At 43.2% G+C, this 12,297-nt stretch overlaps 1 protein-coding gene across 1 annotated transcript in view; it reads right to left on the reverse strand.

The window, feature by feature from the left end:
* The window catches only part of LIN7A (lin-7 homolog A, crumbs cell polarity complex component), a 49,448-nt gene extending 45,092 nt beyond the window's left edge, over window positions 1-4,356 (reverse strand). Inside the window, exon 1 of the mRNA XM_026100369.2 lies at window positions 4,217-4,356. Within this exon, the coding sequence (XP_025956154.1) occupies window positions 4,217-4,259 (43 nt within the window). The 5' untranslated portion in view covers window positions 4,260-4,356. The remainder of the gene's footprint in view (window positions 1-4,216) is intronic.
* Window positions 4,357-12,297: the final 7,941 nt, after the last annotated feature.

A 12,297-nucleotide genomic window follows, 5' to 3' on the forward strand; every position in this document is an offset into this window, starting at 1 on the left:
CTGTATATTCAGTCAATTCAAAGTTCTTTTCTCTTCAAGCATGTGAATGTAACCGTCAGTGGCATGATTAGTAACTACATACAAGGAAAAAAAAGTAATTGGGCATGGATTATTAATAAATGATGGTCAAGCCCTCCCCTTCACATGCTAAAAAGATTTTTTTTTTTGCTCTTAAGCCTGAGACAGTCTTAGCACAGTCTAATCTAATACCCTCAAAAATGAGAGGAACTTTTGAAAAGTGCTCTTTTATAAACTGCCATTTTCTCCTCGTCCTATGCAAAGAGAAACAGGGACAGAGGTTTTGCAGCTACCTGAGTAAATAAATGGTTGGTTTTCTTTCAGAGCTGATTTTCATCTTCAGAAGGAAGAGTACAAGTTAAATTTAAAGTAAGGTGAGCTTTATGAAAAAACTGCCAGATGTTCAGCACAATAAGAAAGTTCAGATAAAGTGGAACATCTATTATGCATAGCTAGAAAGTGCTTCAAAGTACAGGACTCCACATGACCACTCCTAAAATGGGTGCCAAGGGAAGCACTGAAATCTACTGCAATGAACCTCCCAGTACATTCCTGAGAGCACAGTGGTATTTGCAGAAAATGCTTCCATCAGCCTGTGCTAACACACCCTTTAAGCTCTTCACGCCCACAGCAAGCTTCCTTTAGTTTCTAATTGCTCATAGTGTGTATCTGGTGACACACAAGAGTTCCTGAGAGGTCCTCAGAGAAGTCTGAAGAAGTGAAGATGGCTGGGATAGATGACAGCGCACCTGAAGAAGTGCAGAACATTGCTGCAGTATGGGTAGAAGATACAGCATTTGTGGCAATATGAAGCTGGTGAAGTGGCAAGGGTCATGGGAAAACAGACGAACTGAGCATTAGATGAGGAAATTAGGTTGCCAAACAGTAGAAATGAATAAAGGTTATAGGAAATGCAAGGAGTAATGTAGTTAACTGTGCTGAGAATTTGTGAAGAGCTGGGCAGTGGGATATAGCACATGAGGGAATCATGGGGTTATGGGGAGTAAAGGGCCAGGTAGGAACTGCTGTTCATGTGGTGGGTAGAGGTTTGCATGTGTGGAACATGAAAGACATTGAGAGGAAAGGAAAAGGCAGTGCTGCCAGGCTAGTAAATACAATAACAGGTTGCAAGATACCTCAATATAAGCGGTACGTGAATACAAACAGCATAAACACTGTTGAAAAATGCCAGTTAACTGAAACCAAAGCTGTCTGTACAAAATATCAATGTCAACAAAGTTCTTATTAAGGGAATACTTGTGGAAGAAGTAAAAAGATAAAAAATAGTTCTGGCACTTTAAAAATTTTTTTCCTTGTCATTTTATGAATCACAGTACTGTAACTTTTTGTCTCAGTTTGGAACAAGGTATTGTTTTTGAAATCTCTAAAATCATCCCTGAGTTGGCCTAAAAATTCTCACACTTTGCACTGGAGGGCACTGGGATTTACTGATGGGCTACTGATTCAGGATGTAAGTTTTTTGCAATCAAAATAGTATAGGGTGCGCATTTTTTAAGGAAAAGACTTACATGGCTGTCAGATGGAGCACGGCATACAGGCTCTTCCCCCTCCCAAGTTCTTAAACGCTGTGACCATCCACCCTAACCAGGCTAAGAGGTATCCATGTATCATTCCATTGCCTTACATTTCCCCCCTCAAACAGTTGCTGACTCCTTCCCCTCCTGCCAGCAGAGCACCATACAAAGGTCAGGCAAAAGCCTTTGAGATTAAATTTTAAGTGATTAAAATTTCCATTATTTTGTGAACTTGTTCCACATATTAAAAAGCCCTAATGGAGCTTGCACACATTTGTGCAGGTAGGGAGCCACATGATGACAGGAATTAAGGAAATTAATTCCTGTGCTTTGGACTGAAGTAATCTTCCAGAACGTAATTGGCTTTCAATCATTCACACATAACATGCCCTTCACCTTTAAATGGTAATTAATTTTAACATACATATTTCGAATTCCATTTATGTCAGGGTTTAAGAAAGCTCCTATTGCCACAGTAGAATACACTATTTACACTACACTACATTTTGTCCAGGACAAGGCTATGTAAGAGTGCAATTCAGATTTCTGATCTATGTATCTATACAACATTTTACCATTCGTGTGTGACTCTTAGCAGGGGGAAACGCAAAAGAACATATCCTGGCCAGAGCTCCAGAAACAACTCCCTCAGCAGTGCAAGGCTCCTTTCATGGAATGCACTTTATCTTCTTGCTGCACTGAGCTCTCTGTGGGACACAGCAAAGTGGACACAAGTCTACACGACTTTGCAGGACTTTGCCTAGATCATACCAGAGCTGTGCAAAGCATAGTGACCATACACATAGCTGTATCTGCTTTAATAAAGGAGATGGAAATCTGGGAAATCCCATAACACAGCACTTTCCTTCTTCCATGGCTGTGAGAGAAAGACTACAGAGGAAATATTTGGAAAAACTGAGTTTGATCTCGTTGCTTCTGGGATGTCAGCCCATCCTCTCCAGTTGATGTAGCAGCAATGCGTGATAGGTGATGAAATGTATCCCTCTGACAAAATGGCCTTCTGTAGATCAAGTGCAGTATTAAAAAAAGACATTATTTCTTGTCTATATTTTCCTTTAGCACATCACATCCTACCACCACATGATGTTATAGCTCCCTCATACTAATATCAACCCTGGCTGACAACCATGGAGATAGTAATGTTGGCACCCCCACCAAATGGTTAGGCATATCCTGGACAACAGATGCTTATACTTAAATTGGGACTAATTTGCATTTTGTGTATTGTGGCTTTTTTAAAGCTTAGTCTTAGGAATGAAAAGGAATGCATAATTCTGAAATAGTAATACTTTTCTTTGAAAAGCCAGGTTTCCTAATGGATTGCCATCTGTTCAACCCTTTGCCAGGAAACTGATTTGCCCTGCTTACTGCAAACAGTATTAGGGTGAAACTGTAGATTACACAGTGAATTGCTGAGCAGTTTAAAGTGCATGTTGGCACTTTGTTACTTCAGTAATAATAACTTTAGTTGTTCCTTTTCTAGCCATGCTTGAATTTAAACAAAACCATCCAGCAAAGTGTATTTAGTGTATTTAGCACCTTTATGAGGTGCTTTGCTCTTAGGTTCCAGTAAAGTTGTCTGTATCTCCTCTATTATTTTGCAAGCAAGCTCATCAGGTTTCCTTTGCATAGGATTCCCAGCAAAGAGCTTTCTCTTTTATTTTGAGAGCCCATCTTAATCCTCCAGAAAGAACATTTTAAAAAGACAAGGCACTGGCCTAAATCATGCTTTCAAAACTACAAGAGTTATACATGCTGGGAACCTCTAGATGCAAGTTAGGAAGAAAGATGCCCCAGCAACTGTGTGACCTCTTTAGCTCGTGGAGTCAAAGGAGCAAAACAAGTGAGGATGCTAAGTTACTCTCCTCCCTAACCCAGGAAATGTATCATTTCTGCAGAGCCTTATTAGGGGCGCACGTGTATTGTCAGTGAGAGGTCCAATTTTTTACAGCCTGGAGACAGGTTTATGGAGGCATGAGTTTTAGCATAACCTCAAGATCTCAGCACCCTCTCATATCACCTCCTTAAGGCTAGTGACACCGTCTAAAAGCTTGGAAAACATCAAGACTCTCTCTACATCTGCACCAAGTACTCATGCACAGGAACACCCAGACGCACCGTTTTATGTAGTCATGTCATTAGTGCTCGCAAACAGAGAAACTGCCCTCGCTGCTCCCTTCCCTGCAACAACCAGCCCCCCAAAACACAACATCTCGCACCCGAAAATGAACGCCTTCCCAGAGCGCGACAACTCCGAACTTCCGCAGGCTGCGAGGGAGGCGAAGCCGCCACCAGCCCGACGCCGGCACCGCGCAGCATCTCCCGCCGCCGCCGCGCAGGCCCCCGCCGCCCTGGGGGGGGAGCCGGGGGGCGGCGGGATGCCGGCCCCCCCGCGGCTCCTCCGCACGGACAGCCCCCGCGGAAAGTTTTATTTCCTCCATTTCACCCCTGCTCTCGGCAAGCCGGGATCGGCGGGCAGACGCCCTCCCTCCTCGCCACCCCCCTGGCCCGCCGGCCCCGCACGCCGCGCCGGCCGCCGCGGGGCTGGGGCTCCGCGGGAGTCGCTGCGGCTCTGCGCGCCGCGGATGGCCCCTGGGGCCGGCGCCGGGGCTCGCAGCGGCGCGGCGCGGCGCGGCGCTTACCTCGGTCCAGCGTGAGCGGCTGGACCGCTGTCAGTGTCGCCATGTCTGCGGCGGGGCTGGAGCCCGAGTGACGCGCGGCTCCGACACCGGCGTGGAGTGAGGGGAAGGGCGGGGAGAGGGGGCGGAGGAGGAGGAGGGGGGGTGGCTCCGTGGGGGAGGAGAGCGGCGCGCAGGGGGGCTGCCCGCGGCATGGCGCCCAGGGCGCCGCGGCGCTGGAGACGCGCGGCCGCCCGGCGCGGCGGGGCGCTGGCCGCCGGCATCGCCGCGCAGCCGGCCGGGCCTGGCGGGAGGCCTCCCGCCCGCCTCCTCGGGCTCGCCTCGGGGCGGGGCCGCGGAGCGGAGCGGGGCGGGGGGAGGGGGAGGGCGCCGCGGCCGGGGCTTCAGGGCTTCGTCACGAGCCGCAACGGCCGGCGCGGGGTGGGGGGAAGCGGGGCGCGTTTGGGGTGGGCCGTGGCGCCCGCGGGGTGAGGAGCCGGCGAGCGGGGAGCAAGGTGGCGTTGGCGGCGTGTGTCTCCATGGCGGTGCTGCTGGTAGGATCGGCAGGGCCGAGGTCAAGCAGGCACTCGCGTTGGAAGTTTGCAGGCGTGTGTCGTGAAGTGGCCGTTTTTTGGCGGACATAGCTGTTTCCCGACTGTTGAGTGCAGCTAGGCTGCCCTCAGGAAATGAAAATCCTCTAGTGACACGTCCAACATGTCTCCATCGCATGGGGTCGAGTCCTGGCGTTTGCAGAGCAAGAGGTGACGGCAGGCGTGTGGCGGTCACCTCACGCCCTGAGTTGTGATGTGTTTGATGGAGGCTGTCCGCACGGGTGACGTTTCGTTGTGTGAGCTCTGTGGGATTTGCTGGCAGCTGCCCGGTTGCGCAGTCCCCTCCTTCACACAGTCGAAGCGAAGGCCGTCTTCATTGCCCTTGCAGGAAAAGGGGTGTTCATGAGCATGGCAGAGCACCCACAGAGTCTCTGCTGCCTTCCCAAGGGTGGACAACAGGGTACAGGAACAACTGAGTGAAGAATTACATCCTCGTAGACCATTGCCCAGTCTACTGTCTGCATTTTTGTTTGCCCAAGTAGCATTTAAACCGGGTGGAATATTAGTCCAAAGAGGAATGTAGTACTCTGTCCCCCTTATCTACTGGGATGTGGGAAGACAGGTCTTAAAAATACAGCAGTAGGAGGTTGCACATCGGTAAAAGCTTTCTAACTGCAGAGGTGTTTACACACTGGTGTAGATAATTAGGGAAACTGTGGAAGTTTTATCACTGGAAGTTTTAAGAGCAGGTTAAAAATACATTTGGCAGTCTTAGATAAATTTAAATAATATACATGAGCCACCTACTTCTTCTGTTAAATTGAATTCAACACAAATTTCTCTAATTAATAAACAATAAACAGTCATCCCTTTGGATATCTTGACAAGAAAATGTTTTAATTTGTTAAAATACTAAAGTCAAAAAATCAGTTTCTGGCAAGCAGTCAACTGTATAAATCAAAATTAACATAAGGATTTTTATTATGCAGATTTTATGTACTTGCCTAGCAGCTGGATTGACATAAAATGTAACAGCTCCTTTTAAGTAGTCACATTACTGTATATTGGATTCATAGTCCTGAACAGGGAAGAGGTACACATTTGGAGCTATAACAGCCTAATGCGACAACTCTCCAACTGTTATGACACTTTAAAAAAATCTATTGCAGACATAAAAGTATGTTTAAATAATCTTAAAAGCAAAGTGCCAAGCTAATTAGCCAATCAGGTTGTTTTTCATATAGGACTTTATAATCCTTCAACTTGTTCTTTTAAACTGCCATATTGTGAACAGACATTTTGAAGCAAAATACATTTAGAACATTAACTTTTCTATTAATAAATGTGTAGTGCCTATGCCAAATAGATAACTTGTTAGAGCTAGCTCTCTGGAAAAAACAATGTTTGGGCTTGAGCAGGGTTTCTGTGGAAAGCAGTAAGCTCATTCTGAGTTTACCCTTTTATATCTACCACTGGTCAGATTTCTTATGCTCTGCCGCAGAGGCTGTTTGGCACTTGGATCAGGGACTTGAGTGGGAGTATTATCCGCACACAAGGAAGATGAAAAGCAGCATTTGCTGAAATTAAACATTTCCTAATCAGCATAGCTGCATAGCTAATGCCCAAGAATGTTAAAGCTGAGGAGTACCTTAAGCTGATGAACTGGGAAGATTTCAGAAGTTGCCCAGTAGAATTCCGTGACTGGAAAAAGGGAGATGGAGCGAATCAGGGAGCTGTGAAGTAGCTTCAGTTTTCCAGTGTCAGCTCCCAAGAGAAACAGAGAACTCTAATAATAAAGTTAGTGGTCAAAGGGAATTAGTGTCAGTCAGCCTACCTTCTTGGAAGGTGGATCTTTCTAGATAGAAGCAACTGGTTTGATTTCCAGTCCTCCTGTTGATTCCTTGGGCTATATTGGAGCTTTTAATTCAGTATCACCTGATGTTTACTGAATGGATGAAATTATACTCAACAGAATATATAGTATGGACTGGAAACTGGCTTATTGACAGATCTTCAAAATACAGTCAGTGGTCAGATGCCAGTGCACAAAGCTATTTCTAACAGATTGCCTGGAGATCTATTCTGGTTATTTACTATTTTAATCAAAAATACAAAATGTGGATATAGAGGCCTTGGTAGTTGTTTTTAGATAATGCATCAGAGAAATAATGAGGAAGATATGATGCAAAAATAAATCACAATGCAAGTGGGTAAACCTTGGGACAGGTTGTCTGGAGAGGCTGTAGAATATACATCCTTTGAGATTTTCAAACCTGATGGGGCAAGGACATGGGCAACCTGCTATAGCTCTGGAGTTAGCCCTGCTTTGAGCAGGAGGTCGAACTAGATGTTCTTCAGGTCCCTTCCAACCTAAATTATTCTGTGATCCTGTAACAAAATGATCAAACCACTGGTAAGAGTTATCGGATAAGCTGGACTAAATAATTACATTCCAAAAGTATTGTGTTTTAATGCAGCTGTAAGTGATGAAGAATGCAGTTAATACTTGGGGGATCGGAGCTTGTTTTGGGAAGGAGTGGTCTTACCTAACAATCTCAACCCAAGTTCTTAGTGCCATGTCACTAAAATGGCTAATGTGATCCTTGAATATAGGATCCTTGAATATAGGAATATGAGAAAGAGGAATGACAAATAGAACTAGGGAAATGATCTTTCTTGACATAGCATTGATAAAGTGACTTGCTGGAATACTGTGTCCAGATCTGGTGTTTGCATTTCAAAATGGAGAGTAAACTTTGATGTAAGGTTTAAAGACCTCAAAGCTTATCAAAGGGAAGGGTGAAAAGGAACTTTTCATTGTGTATAGGTCCATGTATAAGGAAGAGGCACAATAGTGGAGGGATTTATAGTCTTTAAATTTATGGCCTTTAGACATAAGGTGATCCTATGACTGGGAGTTTGATAAATTTAGCCTTGAGTAAGATGTACTTTTCTGGCAATAAGGATAACACAAGGTCCCATTATTCACTGTTTCTTGAAATCTTAACAAAAATTAGAGGTCTTTCTGAAAGACTTGCTTTGATCCAACTTCTAAGGAAGAATAGAATGGCTAGGGTATTCAGGAGGTTAGATGAGATAATGATTGTGATCTATTACTCTCATGACTTTTATGACCCTTTGGTTTCTCTCAGGAATTGGAGCTACAAGGACCAGAGAATTATTTCTACACAGCCCTGTGCAGTGGAATGTGGAAAAACCTGACAGACCACTGAACAGGCTAGTTGGCTACCAGAGCAATACATCTCACTAGTCCTAAGCTTTGCATGGACTAATTCATTCACTGGAACTAAGGTGTCACCCTATGACTGGAATGCAGTGGTAAATGCAGCTATTTGCTTCCCCTGAGCCACGTCAAACAGAGCTAAATCAGAGGTGGAAGCACTATTTCTGTTTTTTATTATATGATATAATTAAATCTTGTTTATGCCCCTTTTTGTTAAATTAAGTGTGTTATTTCACTGCTCTTGTATCTACTTGATGGCTTTGGGGACCACACTCTTTATTTGTAGGATGACCAGCTGTATCAGTCATTCCCCATCAAACATGGCTTGATCATGTTTGCACATTGCATGGATTTCCAGATTATTTTAGTGCAGATTCTGGGTATGGAAAACTTTCAAGATCATACCTTAGAACTGATTCAGAACACGCGTTCAGCCTTTTCTCTTTTTTTTTTCTGCTGACCGCTTGTTTCACTTGCACCAGGTACTTCAGTGCAACTAAGAGCAGAGTTTCCAGTAGTGTTGTAATACTGACTGTGAATTCTTAAAAGGCTTTGAGGAGCCATTAAAATTTGCTTTTTGAGTGGCATTTTGCCTCTATGGGGGAAAGAATTCTTCCTTTTTTAAATCCATCAGTTATTTCCATGCTGTTTCCATGGCAGAACTTGCTGTTTGAGACATGTAATGGTTTAGCAGCAGGTTGTTTATTGGGCAAAGAAGTGCATCAGTTTCTCATAAGAAATATGATTTAGTGCTTTCAGAGAATTATATGCATTAGTCACATGTACAGTTCATTTTGTCCCAGGAGAGCTATGCCACCTTAAATAATATTTTAGATGAGCTGGAAAGTTCTATAGGAGCATAGCTCTGTAAAAGTAGAGTACTTTTCCACTGTACTATACTGTGCTTTCCTACAGGACCCATTTTACATTCTAATATTGTGAAATGGATTGCATTTTGTAGGTAGTGCAATTGCTATTTTCCCAAATGCTAAAACCAATTTGGCCTTTAAATTAGTTCCCCCCCCCCTTTTTTTTATTGCTAAAGATTCAACTCCAGTTGACTGCAATGAGAAAAGAACTGAACCGTGCTGAAAGATTATCCTTTGACTCTGTTGAAAATCAGGTGGAGGGTCTACTCAGTCCTGTAGGTTTCAACCTGTAGTCTATAGAACCCCGTAGAATCCATGCACCCTCTCTAAAAATAGCTACTGCAAAAGGTAATGAAGAAAAACAACCCTGTTGCTAGTAGGTTTACATTTTTTGATTGGGGTACTGGGCCCACCCTTTCTTTTAGGCTGGTGAATGGTCTGAAAGCAGTTAAAAATCAGACCTTTGGTCCATGATGTGTATCTCCTTTTGATATACTTGATACCTGAAAATTGGATCTGTTTCCCGTGGGCGTTTTAGGAAGTGTTCACTGTGACTTACTTATTTTGACTGCTTTAAGGATGCAGTCTGTACCTAAAGTTTGTCTGCACTGTTAAACTTTGAGAAGAAGTATAGATTACTCTCTATGATGCCACAGGCATACTTCATTTGGCATGCTTACTGCCAGGTGAGGCTTTGTCTGCAAGCACCATACTTGCAGTCTTAACATACCCATAGAATATGAATTCACACAGACTGTAGCTAATGTTTTAAATTATTCTAACAACTAAGCAGAAGCATTAATTTGCACCTCTCATAGATAAGCATCATGAATTATCCACCTACCTCCTATGTCCAGTCTATTAATACACATTTTGGGTGGAATTTTTGGATCAATGTGATTTTCTAACAAGAACCATATGAGTAAAAAAAAGAGACTTGTCCATGAGAATATGTTTATTGATTCTTCTTGGCTGAGTTTTTCATTGTTTGCATCAAAACATTCATATACAAAATGACAGAAAAAACAGAGAATGTGTAGTCACAGAATTGACAATCTTATCTCTAGAGGATGTAAAACAGCAGAGCATATAATTTCAAATGGTTTTAAAAACCAGTGGCGAACTCATACTGATAGCTACAAGGAAGTGTGTGGTCAAGTATGTCAATTTAGAGAAGAAAAGAACTGCGAGGACAGACCACAGTTCCATAAAAATGCCATGGTAATTAATCTGGGAGTGTGGACAGGGCAACAGATATTGCTGGCTATAAGCCTTGTATTTACTGAAGCTGTAAGCCCAGTGTTCATTTGCATGTGAGAGAAGTGACTTTTTGGTATGCCTTTGAAAATGAGTGGGACCTTGATTTCAAGGAGTTATTGTAATTAACTCTGATTTTAGTATACTCTTTAAGTGCCTTTTTTGAGCCATGAAAATTAAAATTAAAAAGCCATTTTGAAATCTAGAGTGTATTTACAGGTTTTAATTGGGAAGAGAAGAAAAGCAAGCTGTTTGCAGAACTAATGTGTTTACATGAGGCTTCAGTATTATCTGAAATCACCGATTACATGATGAAGCTGCATAGATAATCAGTTTTGTCAGTTTGAGGATTAAAAGAGCTAAATAAACCAATGAAGAATAAAAAACTCACAACTTGGAGAAACAGTGTTGTGACTGAGATGAAAGCAGTAACTCTGTTTTAGTCCTCCTTTGTATAAAGAATGGGAAAAGATAAACTTTATTTTAGTCTTAGTTAAGATAGACTATGTACCGAAACTTTCCCCTGTTTTTTCGGTGACATGCCCACAAGAGATGATAGTTTAAACACTGTGGGGATGAGAACGTCAGGGCCACTGATTAGTGTTCTGAATAATGTGATCTTCACAGGGAAAGAGAGCCAACAGGAAATACGATCAAGTTATCTTGGTCTAAGAAGCAGTTTAATGGTCATCTCTGCATCTCCAGTCAGCATCTCTTCAGGGCTGATCAGTGTGACATTGTGAACAATTAAATCACATCTCGTTACTGCAATGCACTTAGGTGCACTTGCCAAGATATTCTGCTTCCTTGTGCGCCCCAGTGGCAAGACCAGCTGTAGGGCACGTGTAGGTTATAGATGTGTTTTAGATATGTATGAATGCTGATATGTCTGTATGTTTTGATAAACTTGTTTGTCTACAGGCAGTTTGAAGTCTTATTTCCTATAAGCCTGAGAGTTGCAAGACACTTAATCCTGCAAACAGTCAAATGTCTGGGAATATACTGTCTTTACTCACATGGTAAACTTATTTGCTTCAGTGAGTTAACTAGTGCGAAAATGCGTGTGACTCAGTTCAGAATCTAATTAAATGACATAAACAATATTTTCCTCATGGGAGGCCACCAGGGAAACCTGAAATGTACAGATTTGAGGTCCTTGGGTGATTTTTTGGATAACTTACTTTTTAATGTTCAGAGGAACATTTCCTCTTGGCACTAAATTAGCAATATTCTCCTGCACATGCTGCTGTCCATCTGCTCAGAACCCTCAGATGACACCATTCTGGTAAATTTGCTCTTCATTCACATTCAAAGCCATCAAATTTGCCTTCAAGTTGACCCATATTGCGTTCCAGGCTAGCAGACAAATTCTTAATTTTTTTCCACTCTAATAGTTGCAGCACTGTCAACAGTTTATATCTAACCTTTTCTCGAAATAGATGAATACTGCTGAGATTGACATCAGGTCACAAGGCTCTTCTGTCCTGCTTTCTCCGCTGCCACAAATGATGATCAAGGCCCACCGAAGCAGCACTCCAATCATATTAACAGCTATCATCAAACACTGATGAGCCTCTGATTTATCTCCAGGCCTGTCTTAGCTGCTGCTGCTGAAGCGAGAACTATCCCATCTAGTTAGTGATTGGAATGGGTCTGCCTGGGCGGAGAGTGCTCTCTGTTCATAGTAAAGCTCTGTTTTAGGGTACCTTCTCCCTGTGTTGGCACAAGAAGTCACCCTCTGCTGCATCTCTTTGCTCAGCCAAGCAAATTCACCTTATGGAAGTAGTTAGTTGTGCCCTGCTAGCAGCCCTTGGAGACAGTGGCTCTGATCCTAGTGACCAGCGTACAATCATCAGGTTGTTGATGATAATTCATGAGAGGGCACCCCACAGTGCACCCTGTATGTGTCTTCCCCAAGAACATGCAGAGTGTGTCAGTGATTAATAGGCTTGTTAGCATCTTTCCAGCAAAGCCCTTCTGCTGTGACCACTCTTAAACTCCAGATTGCAGACACTAGCTATATAGAGAAATCAGGTGACAAGGGCGTCACTCCTAACTCAGCTGGTGAGTGTTATGTGAGTTGGGTAATTGTGGTGGACTCAAACACAGGCATCAGGGCAGATGTGGTTTTACCTTGTGGCCTGTTCTCTGCAATAGCACAGGAAAGTAGACCATAAGAGTATT

The sequence above is a fragment of the Dromaius novaehollandiae genome, chromosome 1, assembly GCF_036370855.1.
Source record: "Dromaius novaehollandiae isolate bDroNov1 chromosome 1, bDroNov1.hap1, whole genome shotgun sequence".
Lineage (NCBI taxonomy): Eukaryota > Metazoa > Chordata > Aves > Casuariiformes > Dromaiidae > Dromaius > Dromaius novaehollandiae.